The 23,320-nt window shown below is 43.5% G+C and overlaps 1 protein-coding gene across 3 annotated transcripts in view; it reads right to left on the minus strand.

The window, feature by feature from the left end:
• Positions 1-23,320, minus strand: part of FAM114A1 (family with sequence similarity 114 member A1) — a 74,043-nt gene that overhangs the window by 38,340 nt on the left and 12,383 nt on the right. The window contains exons 1-2 of one of the 3 annotated variants that reach the window (XM_077279904.1): positions 21,929-22,075; positions 2,966-3,252 (exon numbers count right to left, since the gene is read on the minus strand). In XM_077279904.1, coding sequence (XP_077136019.1) covers positions 2,966-3,244 — 279 coding nt within the window. In that variant the 5' untranslated portion in view covers positions 3,245-3,252; positions 21,929-22,075. Of the gene's footprint in view, positions 1-2,965; positions 3,253-21,928; positions 22,076-23,320 lie in introns of those variants that run through there. The other 2 variants (XM_077279903.1, XM_077279905.1) reach the window with 2 other exon arrangements.

Genomic DNA, 23,320 nt, shown 5'->3' on the forward strand with positions numbered 1-23,320 from the left:
TTTGTAATCACTCTATATAATATACGAGTTTCACTTTTTATAGTGAAGACCTGAAATAAATTAACTTTTTGATGATATTATAAATTAGTGAGAAATATTTGTAAATAATATACTGTTACCATAAAATTTTCCACTCTTGCTCAGGCCGAAGCCTGAGCAACTGCCGCCTGCAAAGTCTTCTTGCCAAGGCTTGCCTCCAGAGAAACAAAGGAGTGAACCTTAACCCTAAAATGAGGCACCCTGGCCTTCGTTCTACAGGCCTGAATGATGGCTGTTCTAATCCAATGAGCAACTGTTGTCTTAGAGGTAGCCAGGCTCCTGCGAGGACCATCTGGTATGACAAACAAGGAATCAGGCTGTCTAAATGGGGCGATGGCTGATAAAGAGCACAACATGGCCCGACAACATCTAATTTGTGCAAAGCCTTCTCGACTGGATGAAAAGGCGCAGGACAAAAGGAAGGCAAGACGATGTCCTCGTTAAGGTGGAAAGTTGAAACCACCTTGGGGAGGAAGGATGGAACAGGTATCCACACTACCTTATCTTAGTGGAGCTTGACAAGACAGGGTGGCAAGCTCCCATGCTCTCCTAATAGAGGTGATGGCAATAGGAAGAGCTAATTTACAGGCAAGATGAAGCACAGAAATCTCTCCAAGAGGTTCAAATGGTGAAGCCTGAAGAGCCTCCAAGACTAGATTAAGGTCCCATGGATCAAGTGGAGACTGAAAGGATGGTCTAGAACATGCTACCCATTGAAGAAAGGTCCTGACATCTAGAGACCACATTTCTCTAAAATAAAACAGCCAAGGCAGACACCTGTCCCTTGAGAGAAATAAAAGAGAACCTTGACTCAAGCCCTGACTGCAAGAAGGAGAGCAGTACAGGCAGAGAAAAGGACATTGGAGAAATTCCAGAAGACTCACACCAGCAAACGTAAGTCTTCCAAGTGATATGATAGATGGAGGAGGGCTTCTGTGCCCTGATCATGGTCTGGATGACTGATTCTGACAAACCTGGTGCCATCAGAATCAAAGCACGACTGGGGTAGTATAGTGATTAATTTCTTCCCCCTCCCCCTTCAAGCATCAATAGGCTCCTGCCAGGAACTAACAACTCATTTGGTGAGACAAAACCATTTTTTTATTGAGCACTGGTATGCACTTTTTGCACTTTATCACGTTTATTGTCCATAAAAATGTTTTTATAATAGTATCATTAAAGGTTATGTTTTAGTTTATTTATAAAGGACTCTCTTGGCTATTTATATATACTCCTGACTAGAGATTGTGTTGAAGTGTCTTGACGTGACACATCTTGCTTGCTATAGTTAAATTAAGTGACTAAATTCTGGTGGAAGAATGGACCCTGAGAGAAGAGAAGATCTAGAAAATGAGGATGAGTACAAGGGACATCTGCCAAAAAGGTTGATCATGTCCGCATACCAGGCCCTCTGAGGCCTGTCTGGTGCTATGAGTATAACTGGAATCCTCTCTGCCTTGACTTTCTTGAGTAGTCAGGGCAGAAGAGGTAGAGGCATGAAATAAGTAAGGTAGAGAGAATTGGAACCAGAGAATTGCGAATGTGTCTGCTGTCACTGCATGAGGATCCCGAGATCTTGCAACAAATCTTGGTACATTGTGGTTTAATCTTGGTCATATTTTACACATTTATGGCTTGTCACACATATGCCCCCAATTGAGGAAGCCGATCAGGCGAAACGGCGCTGTCGGGGTACGGCTGAGGTGTTCCAGAGGCCAGGAGAGACATTTATGTAGATAACGTTGACTTTAAATTTGGTGGCAGTGGTTCATTTGTTGCACTATGCACTTTATATTTTGACTATATACAAACAAGATTACCATAGTTATTTGCACATGCAGGGTACTGTCGCAATATATACTGCCCGATGCACTTTATTGTTACATTGTAGACAATATGTATAGCTGTGCATAACTTTACAAGGTTCGCCTTCAATATATGGTTGGTTGTCTTTCCTGCTACTTTATTACTGTCACTGGCCTCTGTTTTCATTCCCAGCTTTTTCACCTGTTTGAGAAATCCCCTTTGTTACTGATTTTAAATCTGTTTTGAATAAAAGATTGTATTTTAACTAAATTTGCTTATGCCTCTGTGTCCCTAACACTAATACGGGATGTTGTTTATCATGATTGGATTGAGGTGGGTAGGATACCACAAACGGATATTTGGTAGTTATATTGTCACACATTCTGCCTTAACGGTGTTGAATGTCAGAAAACTGTGTTGGTTAATTTTGCTGGAGACACAGCAGCTAACTGGAAGTTTGTCCTGCAGTGGTTGTGTTGTGTTATATGATAGCCATTTAGATGGTTTCTTTCTAATACAAGAAAAACTTGAGTTGATCAGGATGGGGGCAACTGGATACATATGTTGTTAATTCTAGCTCAATAAGGGAAGTTCTGAGGGAGCAAGGTCCTCTATGATGTCTATCTGACCTATTGTGGCATATGAATATGGCTTGTCTTCATGAAAAAAAACCTTTAAGTTTTTGTCACTTAATCTGAGTTCAGGATAATGAAGAGACAGAAAGAAACCCAGATTTCAGCTATTTTCACTTACTGGCCAATTTTTATAAAATCACTGTTTTATTAGCAGAATATTGTCACTTGAGGACTTGTAAACCTGCTGCCATGTAGTCTTCCAAATGCATGAGCTCAGTTTAACTCTGCCCCCACCACTGATTGGCAGCTTTCTGCCAATTCACAGTGCACACAGTCCAATCAGTTGGGTGGGTAGGATTGTACAGAGCTCAGTATTCAGAGAACTGGCAGATCTGGAATAGATAAAACAGGAATTTTATCAAAACTGCAGCAAGCAGCCTAATAAGTGATACATGTCTGGAATCAGGGTCTTTCAACAAAACCTGGTGAAAGACACCCTTTAAGCCATGTGAATATATCCTAAAAGACTTCAAATAGAGACATACTAGATGTTTATGCTCCTCCTGATCAGCCTTGGAGTCAGACGTTGGGTCTAAGTTCACGGTGTCACAACATTCCTCTGGGTTTGGTTGGGATTGTTTCCCTTGAGATACTTGCTCTTCAAAGTTCTGTGTTGGTTCAGCCTCTGGAATGTTGCGTGGTTCCTCATTTTGGGGACTATTCTTTTGGACTGACTCCTCATTACTGCTAAGAACAAGATTTTCAATCTTCTCTGGCTCAGCTCCAGTGTTCGCATCTTCTACTTTGCCTCCTTCATTTGACATTTTGACTACTGAGAATACAAAAAAAAAATAATTAATGGAAGACTGTAAAATGCTAATTGGACTTAATGGTTAAATAATTAATAGAGATGAGCAATTATTTCAATGTTCGGATTACGATCGCTGAATTTGCAATATTAGCCGAATATTCGCCAAACGAATGCCATTCATGTCAATGGGAGGCAAAAACAAACCCATGCACAACATCTTATAACGGCCCCAAATGCTCCCAAAACACATCAAATGAGGGACAGACACCAGGAAAGGGGCCTCAATTCACTCACTGTACAAATTGTAGCATGGCACTGCAGCAATCAGCCGGGCGAGAAGTATTGGGTTTGGGACACCATTTACAGCTTTCAATGGAACATAATAGTAAGACGAGGTGGGTGAGGGATCGGTGAAGGCCTCCTTTGCTGGGAGCCCTGATACCACATGCAACATCTCTACCTGCTTTCATGCTGAGCCACACTCAGTTGGCACAAATATCAGTTTCGTAGAATACCATTGTCAGAAAAATTTAAGGATAGTAACATGAGTAGATGAGTCCAAGGAAGAGGAGGCCTGAAGGTCTCGGAAGCCTACTGCTACAGGCAACACGCATGAAGGAGACCCAACCTGGAGTGTTCACATTTCCAAAAAATATTCGCAGACACCACCAAAGTGGCATCAATTTCACCACAGTAGAAATAGTATAATAGAGACTGACAGGTCTTCCACTACGCCGAATCCAGCAGATGGACACCCAACCAGAAGTGTTCACATTTAAACAAATGAGGGCCTTACACCACAGAAGTGGCATAAATTTCACGAGAGTAGAAATAGTATAACAGAGACTGACAGGTCTTCCACTACACCCAATCCATCAGATGGATACCCAACCAGGAGTGTTCACAGTTCCAAAAATTATTTGCAGACAATACCAAAGTGGCATCAATTTCACCACAGTAGAAATAGTATAATAGCGACTGACAGGTCTTCCACTACGCCCAATTCAGCAGATGGATACCCAACCTGGAGTTTTCACATTATAAAAAATGAGGGCCTGACACCACCGAAGTGGAATAACTGTCACGAGAATAGAAATAGTATAATTGGGACCGTCATGTCTTCCACTACAGCTAACCCAGCAGATGTAGACCAATCACGACTGTTCACATTTCTACAAATTTGTGTTAACATCAGCAGCAGCCACAGCAGGCACAGAAGCCGACTAAAGATATCTCAGAGTGCAGTTACGTGACATTAATGCATCACACTAAAAAATGTGATTTCATCTAGTCTGTACAGTCTGCTATTGGGGTGCAAAGTCCTTGGAGGTCCATGACTTATTCATTATGATGAAAGTTAGGCGGTCTACTCTTTCAGAGGACAGCCAGCTGCACTTATCCGTCAGGACAACACCAGCAGCGCTGAAGACATGTTCTTGTGAGGGGAGCTCAGGCCACTCATCAATTTTGGAAGATCAAAATGTGAAAGGGTCCAAATCCTCCCTGATGGTATTCATATTCAGTTCTAGATAGTCCTGCATCATCCTCTCCATTCATTCACCACGTGTAAGACTTGGACTGTTGTGCTGGTGCACAAGCTGGTCTAAAAAAGTGTCAAAGGACCCACAGAAATTGCTTCTTCCACTTACACCATGGCCGTTGCTGCTGCTAATGTTTTGGCATGGACAAATTGATGTGCTGGAGGTTGGAAGGCTAGAGCTGCGATGCGAACTGTGTGCTTCTCTGCTGTCTCGGGGAAAAGCTCTCTTAAGGTTGTGTAAAACCGTGTTTCGACACTCCAGGATTCGCGGGTCCCTTTCCAGGGCGGTAAGCATCTGGCAAAATTTAGTTTTATAATGTGAATCTAACAGAGGAGCACCCAGTAGTCAGCAGCATTTCTAATTATAACTATACGGGGATCATGTTGCAGATAGTGCAGCAAGAAGGCACTCATAGGTCGGGCTCTACCATGAGGTAAAAGCCCATGATGTGTTGGTGGCTGGGCAAGAATGAGGCTTGTTTGCTCCATCCCCTCCCGACGACACCAACAACAGAGACGGGAGGATTATCCTCTTCATCTGACAGTTGCTCACCCATCACCTCTTCCTCCTCCATTTGTTCCTTGGATCCTGCACCTTTCGTAACAGTTTGTCTGTTATCACCAGCCCACCTCGATCGCAGTAATCCACCCTCCCTTGGCACCTGCATGGAACTTTGAGACAATGTTATCCCATCCTTCTCTGCTTCCTGCTCTTCTGGGACCACCATTTCCTCCCGCAGGCTATTCAAAATCTGCTCCAGCATATAGATGACCGGAATAGTGATGCTGATGACGGCGCCATCAGCGCTAACCATCTTAGTAGTCATTTAGAAACTGTGCAGAGGTCCTTAATCTGTACCCACTCTGTAAACGTGATATGCGCCACGTCCATTCTGCGTTGGCCCAAACTATACGACATGACATACTGTGTCAGGGCTCCTTGCTGCCACAGTCGCTGCAACATGTGCAGAGTGGAATTCCACTGTGTTGGTACATTGCATATCGACTTGTTAACTGGTATTGACAATGACCTCTGTATTGATGTAAGTCGATGACCTGAGGGGTGCAAACGACAGAAATGAGCACACAGCTTACATGCTTTCTGGAGCAGCTCACCCAGGCCAGGATAGTGGTGGAGAAAACGGTGTACCACCAGGTTGAGGTGAGCCATGCAAGGCACGTGTGTGAGCTTGCCTCACCGTCGGGTTCATACCGTTATAGGACACAGCCTTCCCTTAATGCAGGTTCAGCGGAGACAACCATTAATCAAACTCAGCCTGGAGAGCTGTCCACAACTCTTCAGCTGTACGACTGCGATATCTAAGACATATCAATTTTAATACTGCCTGATTGTGGTGAGCCCTGGATGCACAGTACAGAGGTGGTGGTGGGGATTCGCTCTGCACTGTTGGAACACGTGTCTCATTAAAGCAAAGGTTGAGTGTGCAGGTGGAGGCCCTAGAGGAGAAAGAGGAGGCAGAAGCAGTGGAGGAAATGTTAAATGTAGAGGTTTGTCCTGCAAGCCTTGGGGATTCCAAGACTTGTGGAGCAGTGCCTGCCCCCACAGCCATCAGAGTCACCCAGGGCCCAGTCAGCGAGATGTAACTCCCTTGGCCATGCTTACTTGTCCAAATGTCTGTAGTGAAACGCATCCCGGCAGACAAAGATTTAGTCAAGGAACAGGTGACGTTGTCTGCGACATGCTGGTGTATCGAAGGCATAGCTTTCTTAGAAAAGTAATGATGACTGGGCAATTGTTACTGGGGGACTGCGATGGCCATCAGCTTTGGAAACTGTCTGTATTTACCAGGTGGAAAGGCAGCATTTCCGTAGCCAACAGATTGGAGATTGTGGAGCTCAACCTCTTCGCTTTGTCATGCGTAGGAGGAAACAATCTTTTACGTGACCACAACTGTGGAACCGTGGGCTGGCTGATGTGCTGAGAGAGGGCGGAGTACGGTGAACCAGACAAATTGCTGGACTGTGAGAAAGGTGCAGGTGAGAACTTACGGTGTATTGAGAAAGTTGTGGTGTGCTTGCTCTCTGAGATTGGTCAAAGGCAGCAGGTATATCCACTTCCATTACAGCTGACGGTAGGCTCTCAGTCAGCGTGACTGGAACGGGTAAAGAACCAGAGGTTTGGCAGTCGAAGACCTGTGTCTCAATAGTTGACACGGTAATAGAGGAAAAAGAAGCAGCAGATGTGATTGATGGGGCAGCTGATGGTTGCAGAGGTCCGCATTTTTGCGCAGTGGGATTCCCACAGCAACACATGTTGATTGCGCATGTGAAGGTTCATGCACGTAGTAGTCAAATTATTGCACTTTTTACCTCGACTCAGATTTGTTTGCAAAGTTGGCAGATTACATGAGTTGGCATATTCTTAGCAGTGTCAAAAAAGGCCCAGGCTAGGCAACTCTTGCCACCCATGCAAGCTGCAGACCTGTGGACGCTGCTGTATCTCGTTAGTCACAGAAGAAATAATTTTTTGCTTGAGTGTGGAGGAGGTCTGTATGACAAATTAGATATGCTACAAACTATTTTAAAATTAGGTCTCCTACTGTATGACACTAGGAACAGAATAATTTTTGGGTGGCCTCAGGATCAGGCGTCTATAACTCACGAGATGCTACAAACTATTATACAGACAGGTCCCCTACTGTATGACACTAGGAACAGAAGAATTTTTGGGTGGCCTCTGGATCAGGCCTCTATAACACACTAGATGCTACAAACTATTTTAAAGTCAGGTCCCCTACCGGAAAAGGTCAAACAGCCCAGGCAACTGTGCACTGTAGTACTTTGCTCTGCCCTCAACAGTGCAGAGAAGTACGCCTGCATAGGAGCACGGTGCTGAGGAGACTGTGTGGATGATGCAGCGACGCGTCATCCACACAAAGCAAGCAGGAGGGCGGCGATCATAAGAAGATGGGAGGCGCCGGACAAAGAAGAGCGACACCCCTCGGACCGGACCACACCGCAGGTGTGTATAATAAAAGTTATTTTTCTTCTCTTACAGGTCGGGCTCAGGGTAGATATACAGCATTATAAAATGCTGTATACCAGCCCTGAAAGGTGATGGCCATATCTTATATCGGCCAAAACTGGTGACAGGTTCCCTTTAATCGCCTGAAAGCTGGAAGAGAGAAATTCTGTGCTGACTGAGCACAGGGCTCACGTGATGTAAACATGTCACGGTTTCTTTCACTGACTAATCCAATTGGAGTGACAAAAAGCAGAGACATCATTTTTAATAATATATTTAAAAACATTCCCTTTAATAATAATAATGTGATTTTTTTGTTTAAAAAAAAAAATACACAAAAACACTGGATTACTTACCGGTAATACTTTTTTAAAGAGCCACGACAGCACCCACTTGAGAGAGGGGATCCGCCCCTAGGAACAGGAAACCCTATGGAGAGATAAAAGGGGCGGTCCCCCTCGCTCCCACAGTTGGGTTACAGAGATTGCGAGGAACCGCCCACCAGATTTAGCAGGCAATTCAATATCATCATTAAACATTAGTTAACTTAAGTATGGTTAACTACAAGAACCAATCACCCTTAACGGTGCTCATATCCAAAATTAACTTATTAGGGAGGGAAGTGAAGGGGTGCTGTCGTGGCTCTATAAAAGAGTATTACCGGTAAGTAATCCAGTGTTTTCTCTTCGCCACGACAGCACCCACTTGAGAGACTTTCAGAGATAGTCATTTGGGAGGGATCACCATGTTAAGAACTGATCTACTGAAAGACAAGTCAGATGAGGTAGATAAATCCAATCTATAGTGATTATAGAAGGTAGTAGGAGAAGACCAGGTTGCGGCCTTACATATTAGTTCTATTGGAACCTCCGCTCGTTCAGCCCAGGATGATGCTATCGCCCGGGTGGAATGTGCTTTTACGGTCTCTGGCGGACTCTCCCCTTTAGATGTATAGGCCAGACATAGTGCATCTCGAATCCACCGAGATAAAGTACCTTTCGTGATTCCAGATCCTTTTCTATGACCCTGGAAGGTAACAAAGAGAACCCTGCTCTTCCTCCAGGCGCTAGTTCTATCTAAATAAGCTATTATGGCCCTTCTCACATCTAATGTATGATACTTTTCTTCTTCCTGATTTGTAGGGTTATTATAAAAGGAAGGAAGGAAAATCTCTTGTGAGCTATGAAATTTAATGCATACTTTAGGTAAGTAGGAAGGGTTCGTTTTCAGGACAACTCTATCTGGAAAAATTGACAGAAAAGGAGGATCTATTGACAATGCCTGTATGTCATTTACCCTTCTTGCCGACACTAAGGCGACAAGAAGGGCTGTCTTGAGGGAGACGTGTTTTATGTGAGCTGAATGTAGTGGCTCAAAGGGGTGCCCTGTCAGAGCTTCAAGGACTAAATTAACATCCCATGGTGGTACGTGGGGAATTTGGACTGATTCTGACCTTTGGCATGCTGCAACAAATCTGGCTACCCATTTGTTACCTGCAATATTGTGACTATATAAAGCTCCAAGAGCCGAAATGTGTACTTTTAAGGTACTAACTGATAGGCCTAAATCACGCCCTTTTTGGAGAAAATCTAAAATCATAGGAAAGGGAATTTCATTCGACAAGGCTGTCGGGTAGAGGTTTAGAAATTTTTTCCACACTCTTACATATATAGATGAGGTGGATTTTTTTCTACTTAGTAGAAGGGTGTCAATTACTTTGTTTGAAAAGCCTCTTAGTTTTAGCAGCTGCCCCTCAAATTCCAGGCTGTCAACCGTAGACCTTTCACATGAGGGTGGTTGAAGGGACCCTGGAAGAGAAGATCCTGATCCTCTGGGAGAATCCATAGATCTGAGATTGACATGGCTCTCAGCCAGGAAAACCATGGTCACTTGGGCCAAAACGGAGCTATTAAGATCATGTTTGCTCTGTCCTCCCTTATCTTTCTGATCACAGTTGGTAGAAGTATCAACGGAGGAAAGGCATACGCTTTTTGGAATGTTCATGGGACATGCAGGGCATCGAAGATATCGGGATCGTCGGACAGGAACAATGAAGCGAACTTTTTGACTTGTCTGTTGTTTTTTGTCGCAAAAAGGGCTATCTCAGGAGTGCCCCACTTTTTGGTTATCATTAGGAAGATACGACGACTGAGTACCCACTCTCCTTGGTGGAGGGTGTGACGGCTGAGGAAATCTGCTTTTGAATTGTCGACTCCTCTGACATGCAGTGCTGATAAGGATAGAAGGTGTTCCTCTGCTATGGTTAGAATGTCATCGGCTATAGACATGAGAGCTTCCAATCTTGTTCCGCCTTGATGATTTATGTATGCGACTGCTGTCATGTTGTCTGAAAAAATTATTGTATGCGTTCCGTGCAGCTGCGGAAGGAATGTACATATGGCATGATAGATAGCCTTTAGTTCTTTTTCATTAGATTAATTGTTCGATTCTCTAATAGACCACAGACCTTGAACTATTTGATCTCCTAAGTGTGCTCCTCAACCACTAGGACTGGCATCCGTGAAAATCGTTTTTGAGGGATTAACCACCCAGGGGACCCCACTAACAAAATGATTCAGATCTAACCACCAGGTCAGAGATTGTAATACGTCTTTTGGTAGGGATAATCGACCATCTAAATGACCCTGAAATCTTTCTTCTTCCTGCAGTATTGTATACTGTAGCTTCCTAGTATGGAATTGAGCCCATGGGACAGCCGGAATGCATGACGTGAAAGAACCAAGAAGGGACATACCTTCTCTTAGGGAAATTAGGGGGTTATTAATCACTGATTGTACCTTGTTTCTAATTGCTAATTGTTTAGAATCTGGATGGAAGCACCTCTGATTTATGGAATCTAGAATAAGTCCTAGACATGTTTGTCGAGTTGTGGGAGACAATCTGGATTTTTCCCAATTTATTAACCACCCCAATTCCTGCCAGGATGAAATTGTATCAAATAAACGTTGATGGCATTGTGAAGGAGAATTTCCCACTACCAAAAGGTCATCTAAGTATGGTATTATGAGGGTGTCTTTTAACCTCAAATATGACATTACTTCTGACATTAATTTTGTAAAGACTCTCGGAGCTATCGACAGTCCAAATGGCATTGCTGTATATTGATAATGCCGTATTTGATCTTTCATCATAACCGCCACCCGTAGATATTGCTGATGTTCAATGAAGATTGGTAGATGGTAATGCGCATCTTTTAGGTCAAGCACTGCCATAAGGCAATGGGGAAACAGAAGTTTTATAGTTGACCGGATAGACTCCATTTTGAAAGTATGATTTTCTAAGAAGACGTTTAATCTCTTAAGGTTAATTATTGTTCTGAATGACCCGTCTGGTTTTGGAATAAAAAACAAAGGGGAATAAAATCCCTTTCCTTCTTGATGAAATGGAACTTCCACTAATACCCCTTTAGATAGGAGATTTATTATTTCCTGCTCTAAGGCCTCTTGTTGTGATTGAGACCTTAAGGAAGTCAATAAGAATGAGTCCGGAGGGACTCGGGCAAATTTTAATTTTAGACCAGAAGTTATGAGGCTAGTTGCCCAAGAATTGGAGGTTATTGCTAGCCATTGTGTAAAAAAACCCGACAATCTACCACCCACGGGTAGATCTGTTATAACGGGGTTTATCTTCGGATTTAAATGGGCGCTTCCCAAAGAATGCTCCTTTCTGTTTGGAGTCTCTATTGGCCCAGCGGTCCTGGTTTTTAAAGTCCTTCCTCTTATTAAATATGGGCTTCCGGAATGCTCTCCTATAGGATGGAAAATAATTATTATTGGGGAACCCCTTTTTCCTCTCACCCGCTTTGGTTAGTATCTCATCTAGCTTAGTGCCAAATAGGTACTCACCCTGTCATGGAAGGCCACATAACTTAGATTTTGTTTGGGGATCTCCTTTCCACCCCTTTAGCCACAGAGCTCAGCGAGCTGCGTTAGTCAGACCTGCCGATTTGGCCGCTAACCGTATAGAGTCAGCCGATGAGTCCGCCAAGAAGGCTGTAGCACCTCTGATCAAGGTTGTAGAAGAGATCAGCTTATCTCTAGAAAGGCCACCTCTCAACCCTTCCTCTAAGTCGTTCAACCAGACTAACATGGACCTAGCAGTGCATGTAGCTGATATAGCCGGTCTGAATGCTCCTGTACAGGATTCCCATGCTCTTTTTAAAAGGGAGTCAGCTTTACGGTCAAGCGGGTCTTGTAAAGAACCCGAATCCTCCACTGGCAGCAAAGATTTCCTAGACATGGATGCCACGGCCGCATCCACTTTTGGGGCTTTTAACCATGTGGAAAAATCTTCGTCATTAAAGGGATAGCATCTTTTTGATGAAGACGGCAACCCTCTTTGTCCCTGGCTTTCCCATTCTTTTTTGACCAAATTTTTTATTGCTGGTATTACTGGAAAAGAAGGTATTTTCCTTTCTGATAGGCCAGCAAACATTATATCCTGTGGTGTTTTGGGGTCTTTAGGGTCTTCAATACCCATGCTGTTACAAACTGATTTGACTAAATCATCAATACTGTCTGTGGGAAAGCATGTATCTTGTTCACCATCTGAGGAAACAATCTCTTGGGAAATGTCCGAATCTTTATCCTCAAACTCAGAAGACTGTTCAGACCTGGGCAAATTGTATCTCTTTTTATCCTTACACTCAGGAATACTGTCAGAGCCTCGTAAAGCCCGTAATTCATCTCTAATCATTTTCCTGATATCTTCCGACCTTACTGAAGATTCTTCACGCAAGGTGGATTCGATGCATGAGTGACACAATTTCTTTATATAGCTATCTGGGAGCGGCTGGGAACATAAAGCACATTGCTTGTGTTTCGTTTTTCCAGTTCTTTTCGCCTAGGGTATATAGAAGAAGAGTGAACAATAATCAGCCTAATAGGGTAGATACACACTCACCCCAGTGAAGCTGCTGTCAAGGTACCGGCTGATGAGGAGGAGACGGAGGCACAGATTGAGGAATAGATCGGTCTGATCTTTTATCCCTGTTGCTCTTTGTAGAGGATCTGCCTTTGGAGCGTCTGCTGCTTGTATGGCTGCCTGTTGTAATAGCGGTGACTTCAGGTGAAGCCATTGCAGGGTCCTGGGGAGATGCCATGATGGACGCCGGAGTATCAGCGCCGGCGTCCTTTTGTTTAATGGGGCCGCCATATTCTTCCTGCCACACCCGGAAGTGACCGTTACTTCCGGGTGACGGCCATGCTGTATGCGCCTGCGCACCCACCGGTGTTAGCGCAGGCGCCGTCTACCTCCTGCATCACCCCGGAAGTTCTAGCTTCACTTCCAGGGGAAAGTATACTGGGCTCCACGCTGCCTGCGCACCACCAAAGATGGTGCCACAGGATCTCCTACCTCAGCGCTTAGCTCTCCTCAGGTCAGCCGGATGGATCTCCGTGAGCCAGGCGACTCCCCGGACCTGGCCTCACGGTACCTGACAGCAGAGGGGGGAAGCTGAATTAGGACCCCCGACGCTGCTTCCAGCTCTGGAGCCCTTGCCGTCCCCTAAGGTAAACTGCGCAAGCGGCATCCAGGCTGGGCATCCTCTTCTCTCCATACGTTTCCCGTAGGAATAGGAAACCAATTGTGGGAGCGAGGGGGACCGCCCCTTTTATCTCTCCATAGGGTTTCCTGTCCCTAGGGGGCGGATCCCCTCTCTCAAGTGGGTGCTGTTGTGGCGAAGAGAAAATATTTAATAAGCCACAATAATTGTGGTATTTTCTATAGGGTCCGCAGTTACGGTCCTGGTATGGACCAGTCTAGATAAGGTGCAATGGAAAAGCTAAAACATCACTCCTTTAAATATATATGACAGGAAGTGATTATATTTTGCTTGATGCCATTACAGCGACATCATTTTTTTCCCTTTTTTTTTTTATTTATACGGGAGGCAGGTATAAGGAAAACTCAAATTGAGAAGAAGAGGTTGTCCTAGTAGTGGAAAACCCTTTTAGCATCCATAATTTAATTTATCAGTACCATCCATACATACCAATCACATGAGCCTTTGTCAGGTACAACAGTGAAATGACACAAGCAATTCACACACACTTGTAAGTGGGTTAAGATACATCCAAAGTTATCAGTCATAAAACTAAAAACACACAAATAGTTAAAACTTACATAAATTACAATATAAAACTAATGACACGAAGAACATACGGTAATTAGGTAATGTCCTTGAAAAACTATTTTTTCATGTTACGTCATTGCTGAAAAAAAAAAAAATTGTGAAATTAGTATACATGCTGTCTATAGGGAGGCATGGACCTATCTATAGGGTTGTCAAGTTTGGTATGAAAATTGGACATCTCTCTATCACTGTTCTGTTTTTGAGGAGTATTGGTCAACAAAACAAAAGTGGATATGTAAAAAGACCCATAAACTATTACGTTTCGCAAAAAATGTAAAAGAATATGTATGGAAAACTCAGTCATGTAAATTGGGTCTAAAGCCCTCCATGCATATTAGAAATGATGGTTCAGCCAATAGTTGTCTCTCACAAGTAGGCCCGCAAACACATTAAACCGTTGGTCAATCCCACAGATAACCGGCCCGATTAAGCCAAGTTAGTCTAATAAATATGTGAGATATAACTCGGCCACTGCTCAGTACAAATATACTGCAATAAGGATGTTTTACACTTAACACATCATCTTGTCAGACTAGGTTAGTACCTGTGTTTTTAACCTCTCACCATATGAATCATATATTGTAACAGCACTGTGTCAAGGTGGAGTTATAAATTTTGTTATCCTCATGACACTGCTGAATACAACAAAAGTGCAGTACAACAAAAGTGCAGTAGTGTTTGCTGTATCCCATGGTTATGCCAAAAACAAAATGAGGGGGATTGACAACCTATGTAATAATTGCAGATTGCAAACTTAGGCTAGACCGTCTTAAAGTGCAAATTTCTCATCTCAGTGGCTCATGCTGGATTATACAGGATTATACAGTGGGTGAAATAAGTATTGAACATGTCACCAATTTTATAATTAAATATGTTTATAAAGGTTCTGTTGACATAAAATTCTTAACAGATGTCGGTAACAACCCATACAATCCACGCAGCAAAATAAACCAAACTATAGATTTCCATAATTTAAGTTATATGTAATAATGAGAAATGATATGGAGAAAAAGTATTTAACAGACGAAGAAACAGAGGTGCAAAAAACCATGGAAAGTCACAGCACCAGCTAAAATCTATCAGTACTTAGAAAGCAATCCTGCCACTTAGTGAAAAATAATATCAGCTGGCTCAACTAATGGCCTATAAAAAGGTGTCTCGTAACCAAGGTGCTGAACAAGAAACATATCATGATGGGTAAAACCAGTGAACTGTCTCAAGACCTTTGCAACCTTATTGTAACAAAACATACTGATGGCATTGGTTACTGAAAACTTTCTAAACTACGGATGGTTCCAGTGAGCAATGTTGGGGCCATAATCCAGAAGTGGAAAGAACATCAGTTCACCATAAATTGTCCATGACCATGAATCCCTGCAAGATATCAGACAGAGGAGTGAAACTAATTATTAGAAGAAAATCTGTATGTGAATAGAAAAGAAAGCAGATTGGCACATACCGTCCATGCAACAAAATCCTTTATTGTGGCATCATCATACCAACAGCAGGCAGATAAACAGTGGAGCAAATACAGACGACGATTGTTTCACGCTTACAGTGGGGCAAAAAAGTATTTAGTCAGTCAGCCATAGTGCAAGTTCCACCACTTAAAAAGATGAGAGGCGTCTGTAATTTACATCATAGGTAGACCTCAACTATGGGAGACAAACTGAGAAAAAAAAATCCAGAAAATCACATTGTCTGTTTTTTTATCATTTTATTTGCATTTTATGGTGGAAAATAAGTATTTGGTCAGAAACAAACAATCAAGATTTCTGGCTCTCACAGACCTGTAACTTCTTCTTTAAGAGTCTCCTCTTTCCTCCACTCATTACCTGTAGTAATGGCACCTGTTTAAACTTGTTATTAGTATAAAAAGACACCTGTGCACACCCTCAAACAGTCTGACTCCAAACTCCACTATGGTGAAGACCAAAGAGCTGTCAAAGGACACCAGAAACAAAATTGTAGCCCTGCACCAGGCTGGGAAGACTGAATCTGCAATAGCCAACCAGCTTGGAGTGAAGAAATCAACAGTGGGAGCAATAATTAGAAAATGGAAGACATACAAGACCACTGATAATCTCCCTCGATCTGGGGCTCCACGCAAAATCCCACCCCGTGGGGTCAGAATGATCACAAGAACGGTGAGCAAAAATTCCAGAACCACGCGGGGGGACCTAGTGAATGAACTGCAGAGAGCTGGGACCAATGTAACAAGGCCTACCATAAGTAACACACTACGCCACCATGGACTCAGATCCTGCAGTGCCAGACGTGTCCCACTGTCCCACTGCTTAAGCCAGTACATGTCCGGGCCCGTCTGAAGTTTGCTAGAGAGCATTTGGATGATCCAGAGGAGTTTTGGGAGAATGTCCTATGGTCTGATGAAACCAAACAGGAACTGTTTGGTAGAAACACAACTTGTCGTGTTTGGAGGAAAAAGAATACTGAGTTGCATCCATCAAACACCATACCTACTGTAAAGCATGGTGGTGGAAACATCATGCTTTGGGGCTGTTTCTCTGCAAAGGGGCCAGGACGACTGATCCGGGTACATGAAAGAATGAATGGGGCCATGTATCGTGAGATTTTGAGTGCAAACCTCCTTCCATCAGCAAGGGCATTGAAGATGAAACGTGGCTGGGTCTTTCAACATGACAATGATCCAAAGCACACCGCCAGGGCAACGAAGGAGTGGTTCCGTAAGAAGCATTTCAAGGTCCTGGAGTGGCCTAGCCAGTCTCCAGATCTCAACCCTATAGAAAACTTTTGGAGGGAGTTGAAAGTCCGTGTTGCCAAGCAAAAAGCCAAAAACATCACTGCTCTAGAGGAGATCTGCATGGAGGAATGGGCCAACATACCAACAACAGTGTGTGGCAACTTTGTGAAGACTTACAGAAAACGTTTGACCTCTGTCATTGCCAACAAAGGATAGATTACAAAGTATTGAGATTAAATTTTGTTTCTGACCAAATACTTATTTTCCACCATAAAATGCAAATAAAATGATAAAAAAACAGACAATGTGATTTTCTGGATTTTTTTTCTCAGTTTGTCTCCCATAGTTGAGGGCTACCTATGATGTAAATTACAGACGCCTCTCATCTTTTTAAGTGGTGGAACTTGCACTATGGCTGACTGACTAAATACTTTTTTGCCCCACTGTATATTGCGGTTCAACAGGTCAAATGTAGGACAAAACTCACAAAATATTTATAAGCAACCATTGCCCTTGTCCCACCCACCATCAGGTGAAAGAAGATCATTAATTGTGAACAAGTGAAAAGCAGATATATGCAATACAAAAAATACTGTTAAAAACAAATAAATATAAACAAGTCACAGAAACACATCCATGTGAGCTTTGTCCTACATATGACCTATTGAAGCGCAATGTAAGCGTGAAACGATCGTCGTCTGTATTTGCTCCACTGTTTTATCTGCCTGCTGTTGGTATGATGCCACAATAAAGGATTTTGTTGCACGGGACGGTATGTGCCAATCCGCTTTCTTTTCTATGGACATACAGATTCTCTTTCTTTGGAAGTGGCACCCATAATCCCTGGTGTGTGTGCAGCTTCATTAACCCGAGGTCATACAGCTGTGCCTTCGTCCTGCTTCTCTCCCATGGTATGTAATTATTAGAAGAGTTGTCCATGAGCCAATGACCACCTGTGGAGAGCTACAGAAAGACCTGGAATCAGCAGGGGTATGCACGCTCACCATGCAAGGCTCCATTGCTGAACAAAAAAAGCATGTTAAAGCACCACTCCAGATTTTTTTGTAAGTCCCCTGCTCCGTCTGATACTTACCTTCCGGTGTTTCCATCTGTTTTTGCCGCTGCTCCGGTCGGTCTCTGGTGAAAAACTGACCTGCCTGCAGCTCCAGCGTTTCATGGCGCTACGTAGAGGACACTTTTCAAAAAAAAGTCTATGAGAGCCTTGTTCTGGCTCTCATAGACTTGTATTTAAAGAGCTTGTGACATAGCTTCTAGCTTCCGGCCAGTCAGAAGCTACTGTCACAAGATGGCACCATGAGACCAGAGTCGTACCGAAAAACGGTGAAGACACCGGAGGGCGAATATATGACCTGGAGCAAAGCGCTTACATTTAAAACACCACTCCAGTGGTGCAATAAAAAATAAAAAAAATGCTGGAGTGGTGACTTAAAGTTTACTCAACAACATTTAGACAAGCTTATCAAATACAGGGAAAATATAGTCTGGTCAAATGAGAATAAAATTCAACTCTTTGGTTGGCATAAGGGCCCTGATGAAGAAGGTCCGGCGACCTTCGAAACGCGTAGGCACTTTGGTCCTGTTCGGCACCCATCCCCTGCTCGTTCTTTTTCCTTTTTGGAACGTCACCCGAACCACGCCCCCTTTTTTTCACCGCTCGCTCTAGCGGTGCTCTCGCAGCCCACGTGTGCCGGCCTACGGCGCTCCAGGCGCGTGTCGGTTCAGCATTAACCAGGGAGGACGCTCCCCAAACCAGCTGGTGCTTCTGCTGCCTCACACCGCCGTCTGGACCCCCCAACTCTGGACACACAGGCCGCTGGTGACCCAGCTTCTATACACACTTCTGAACAGCACTGGCACCTTCACCGCAGTCCTGCTACAACCAGTAAGTGTGCGGTTACCTTACTATATATTTATCATACATTTATACCGCTTCACCTACTATGGTAATGATATAGTGCTGCTGGCGACTGCGAGTAGTGGTTGTGTGGTATCCTTACTCTTCATCCTGACATTTATTAATATCGCCTTGTATGGTTGCAGCCACCTTTACACCGGCTGCCACCATTGTTATCGACTATCTACCAGCAGGTTTTATTTATTTACTCTTTGGTTAAATTTAAAACTTCCACATCTGGTTAGCGCGGTGTCCTTAATTACATTTATCCAAAAATCTACTGTCATCTACCAGGTTGATGTAGATGAAACAAGGGTGGACATTTCAGCAAGACAATGATCCCAAACACACCGCCAAGGAAACTCTCAACTGGTTTCAGAGAAAGAAAATAAAACTGCTAGAATGGCCCAGCCAATCACCGGACCTGAATCCAATAAACAATTTATAGAAGGAACTAAGAGTCAGAGTCGTGGAGTCAGTGTCCATATTGGTGAAGTCGGAGTTGGTATAAAATGGACCAACTCCGCCTCCTAAAATATAATAATAAATTGAGTATAGTATTTCAATGCAGTATGTGATGAATATTTTTTCATAAGAATTTATGAAAGTCATTAATGTCCTATAAAGTCTCTGTTCTATTCCTGATCTAAAGATCTTGGCTTTTTGTTGAGATTTAATCTGTTCTACACTTTATGCTCAGTAGTAAAGCTCCTCCTCTAGATATCCAAGGAAAAGGGCACTGATAAAGAATGCCAGAACAGGAGCTCTGTGCAGGCCTGTCTGTGTGAAACTAAACACAGACCAAAGACTTGAGCAAGTCATTACGGCACCCACGGATTATACTGTGGTGCAGTCGTCCATGGCAACGGACTGATACAGACGTTCCGGTTGAAAACTGGAGGATAAAGTTTTGGATTTGTTTGTAAGTTGGAAAATAAAGTAGTTTAAAGGGAACCTGTCACCTGAGTTTGGCGGGACCAGTTTTGGGTCATATGGGCGGGGTTTTCTGGTGTTTGATTCACCCTTTCCTTACCCGCTGGCTGCATGCTGGCCGCAATATTGGATTGAAGTTCATTCTCTGTCCTCCGGAGTACACGCCAGCGCAAGGCAATCTTGCCTTAAGCAGGCGTGTACTATGGAGGACAGAGAATGAACTTCAATCCAATATTGCGGCCAGCATGCAGCCAGCGGGTAAGGAAAGGGTGAATCAAACACCAGAAAACCCCGCCCATATGACCCAAAACTGGTCCCGCCAAATTCAGGTGACAGTTTCCCTTTAAGTTGAACTTTTTTGGTCACGGTCTCATTGCTGCACGGACAAGAAAGCTGCTGCATTACAAACCCCATAGACTTCAATGTCTGAGTCAGTAGCGTAGATACCGGTGGGTGCCCTGCTCCAGGCCCCGTGCTCACGATTTTTAAGCAAACCACAGGTAAAAAAAATACAAACGTGTGAACATAGCCTTTGTCATTATCTGTAACTGTACTGTATTCATTTACATGTTCTGCAGCACTGGTATCTACTGATATATGTCATAATATGGCAGTAATGTCAATGTTGGTCTTTGTATAGAGATTTTTTTTTTAATAACCGCTCTATCATCTGCTGAGGTTCTCCTACATCCACTATTAGGGGGCGCCACCATAGTCGTAATCAGGGTTACCTGGTTAGGGGCCCACTCAGAAGTTTTGCCCTCCCCCAAATCTAGCTATGCCTCTGGGTTGCGTGATGTAATTTACGGATCAGACACATGGATCCAATTTTAAAACGAATATCTATAAGGATGGCTCAGTGGTTGTGTCACGGGTGTGCCAGACGCTGCAGACAGTCGCACAGCATCTGGCTGCAGACAGTCGCACAGCATCTGGCTTTGCAGACGCCTTCCTTGTTCTTCTGACTTTTGGACCCAGTGGCAACCTCCCCCGACTCTAATTGGCACACCTGGACCTGGGTATTTGTAGACTTCCAGTCTGCTTCTGGGAATCGCCAGTGATATATCCATTTCCCCCTCTTGAGGCTTGGAGCTATAGCAGTCGGCTATCTTCCTCTTTGGTGCTGCTGGAGGACATCTGTGTTACCTCTCTGGGTCTACTCAATATACGTGTTCCCCTTGTTTGTCTACCCCAGCTGTCTTTAGTTGTAGTGGGGATTGCCTAGTGCTTACCCCGTTCTTCCCTAAGCAGGGCTTATTGCCAGGGTCAGGCAGGGATTAGGTTCCTGCTTGGCGATAGGTGCAAAACCTATATAGGGACAGGGTGACGTTAGATCTGCCTAGGGGTCCCCACTCCCCCCTTCCCTATTGCTGGGTTCCCTTCGTGTTGCACTTAGTCTCTCCTACACTGTGCATGACAGGCTAGCACTGCAGCCTTGCAGTGATGGAGTCCTGAGTTCAAATCCCACTAAGGACAACATCTGCAAGGAGTTTGTGTGTTCCCCGTGTTGGAGAGGGTTTCCTCTGATTTCTTACCACACCACAAACACATACTGATAGGGAATGTAGATTGTGACCCCCAATGGGGACAGAGATGAAGATTACGTAAGTCACTGCGGAATTATTGGCGCCATGTAAGTGAGTAAAATAATAATTCCGGATCAATTAATCTGTATGGGTCAGTGAGTCGTCTGTTCAAAATGACAGCACAAAACCTGTCAAATAAAACCCTAAATAAATATGGAACATAGCATTTACTTTAGAATTCTGTTAGTAAATCTTACCCAAATAATTGGGAACATCTCCATGTATAATCCTTACACGTTCCAAAAGCAGAGAAATCTTTTGTTTTTGTTTTCCTTTGCTAAGATCATCAAGTCACCGGCGACACAAAGGACAACGGGAGCGAAGTTTACAGCATAAACACAATGATTAGTAGTTAGCGCTGAACAGCTCCGTCTTCATAAAGGAAACATTATAGGTCACCGATATTCTAGGCACGTGTGTATACTCAGGTACAACAACATGTATTCACCTCCCATCGCTTCCTCCTTTCTGGACTCTTATATATTTATTTATTTAGACATTTCCTAAATGCCAATTTACAGATAATAAGGCTGCAGAATGACTAAATATAACAATCCTGAATTTATCATTATAACTGCTTTTTTCAGGGAGTTTCAGAGGGGATACTCGCAGCCCTTCACAAAATCACTGATGTGGCATCAAAATAACGTGCCAACCTGGGCTCTGCGACATCCGCATCTATGTAAATATCTATAGGATTAGATGGATGATGCCCTCTGACAATATCGCCGCTGTAGGTCGATCTGGCAGAATAAAACTTCTTTCAACTTTTAAAACTTTCATATCCCCTAAAAAAGAGAATTAATTTCCTCTTTTTAACCATTTGTGCTGGTCAGAGAAGCGTAACCCTACAGCACCTACCTCTCAGCAGCCAGATGTGATCACAAGCAGCCACACACTGCCACGCTGCAGGCTCCCCGCTTAACCCTCCCCATGCTGGACACAATCAGCTGACAGCAGGCTTCAGGGCAGATCTTCGCCCTCACACACCAGCGCCTGATAAACTCTATGCACAGCATTAGTAATGTCTGCCCTCTAAATGCCGGAGGGGATCAATAACTGCAGTAGGAAAAAGTCTCAATTTTGTTCCAGTGTGAAAGGGTTAATGGCCAAACTCTCCACCCTGAAGTCCTACAATGGTGACTGATAAAGTTATTGAGAGAGGGAAAAAAAAATAAGTAGACACATCCCCAGACACAGACAGAAGAGGAATTGCCTGGCTGTAACTGGGGACAGGCCACATTTGTCCTGCCTTTAGATCTGTTGGGATATGCTGTGACTTGTAGTTCTACTAGAATTAGAAGAAGTTGTCTGGGAATGTATTACTCATTATTTCTATTCACAGAATTGTTAATAAATACGACAATCAAGAAGAATATGGAAGGTCTTTGAGACAACTGTGACCTGTTTTTTGTTTTGGAACATACAACAAGAACCTAGACAGCTTGTCCTACTGCAGCTTTCCTGGACTACAACTCCCAGCATGCAGTGACAGAAAGACAGATGTGATCAGAACGGCTACAATCAGAGCACTAGAACATCTTACATTCCACAGACAAATATGAACGCAGGATTTAAAGGGAACCTGCACAACGCTATTAATCTGCAGATACGGGGTTAATCTGCAGGGAAATAGTGTCCTGAACCTACTGGGCGCTCGCACTCAGACACAGAGAGGTGACTGAACTCGTACCGGCGCTGCCCCGGTGACTGAACGCTGAACTCTGCTGCCGGGAATAAAAATCATATCCTCCCAACAGTTGGGGTCACAGTGTGGGCGCCAGGCAGGTTCAGAACGTGATTAACTCCATATCTGCAGGTTAATAGTGTTTTTTTTCACTTGAGAGGTTCCTTTTAACCCCTTTACCCCCAAGGCTGGTTTGCACGTTAATGACCAGGCTGATTTTTACAATTCTGACTACTGTCCCTTTATGAAGCTATAACTCTGGAACGCTTCAACGGATCCCAATGATTCTGACAATGTTTTCTCGTGACATATTGTACTTCATGTTAATGGTAACATTTCCTTGACATTACTTGAGTTTATTTGTGAAAAAAACGCAATTTTCCAACTTTGAATTTTCATGCCCTTAAATCACAGAGATATGTCACACAAAATAGTTAATAAGTAACATTTCCCACATGTCTACTTTACATCAGCACAATTTTGGAACCAAAATTTTTTTGTTAGGGAGTTATAGGGGTTAAAAGTTGACCAGCAATTTCTTATTTTTACAACATCAATTTTTTTTA

The sequence above is a fragment of the Ranitomeya variabilis genome, chromosome 1 (assembly GCF_051348905.1).
Source record: "Ranitomeya variabilis isolate aRanVar5 chromosome 1, aRanVar5.hap1, whole genome shotgun sequence".
NCBI classification, from domain to species: Eukaryota; Metazoa; Chordata; class Amphibia; order Anura; family Dendrobatidae; genus Ranitomeya; species Ranitomeya variabilis.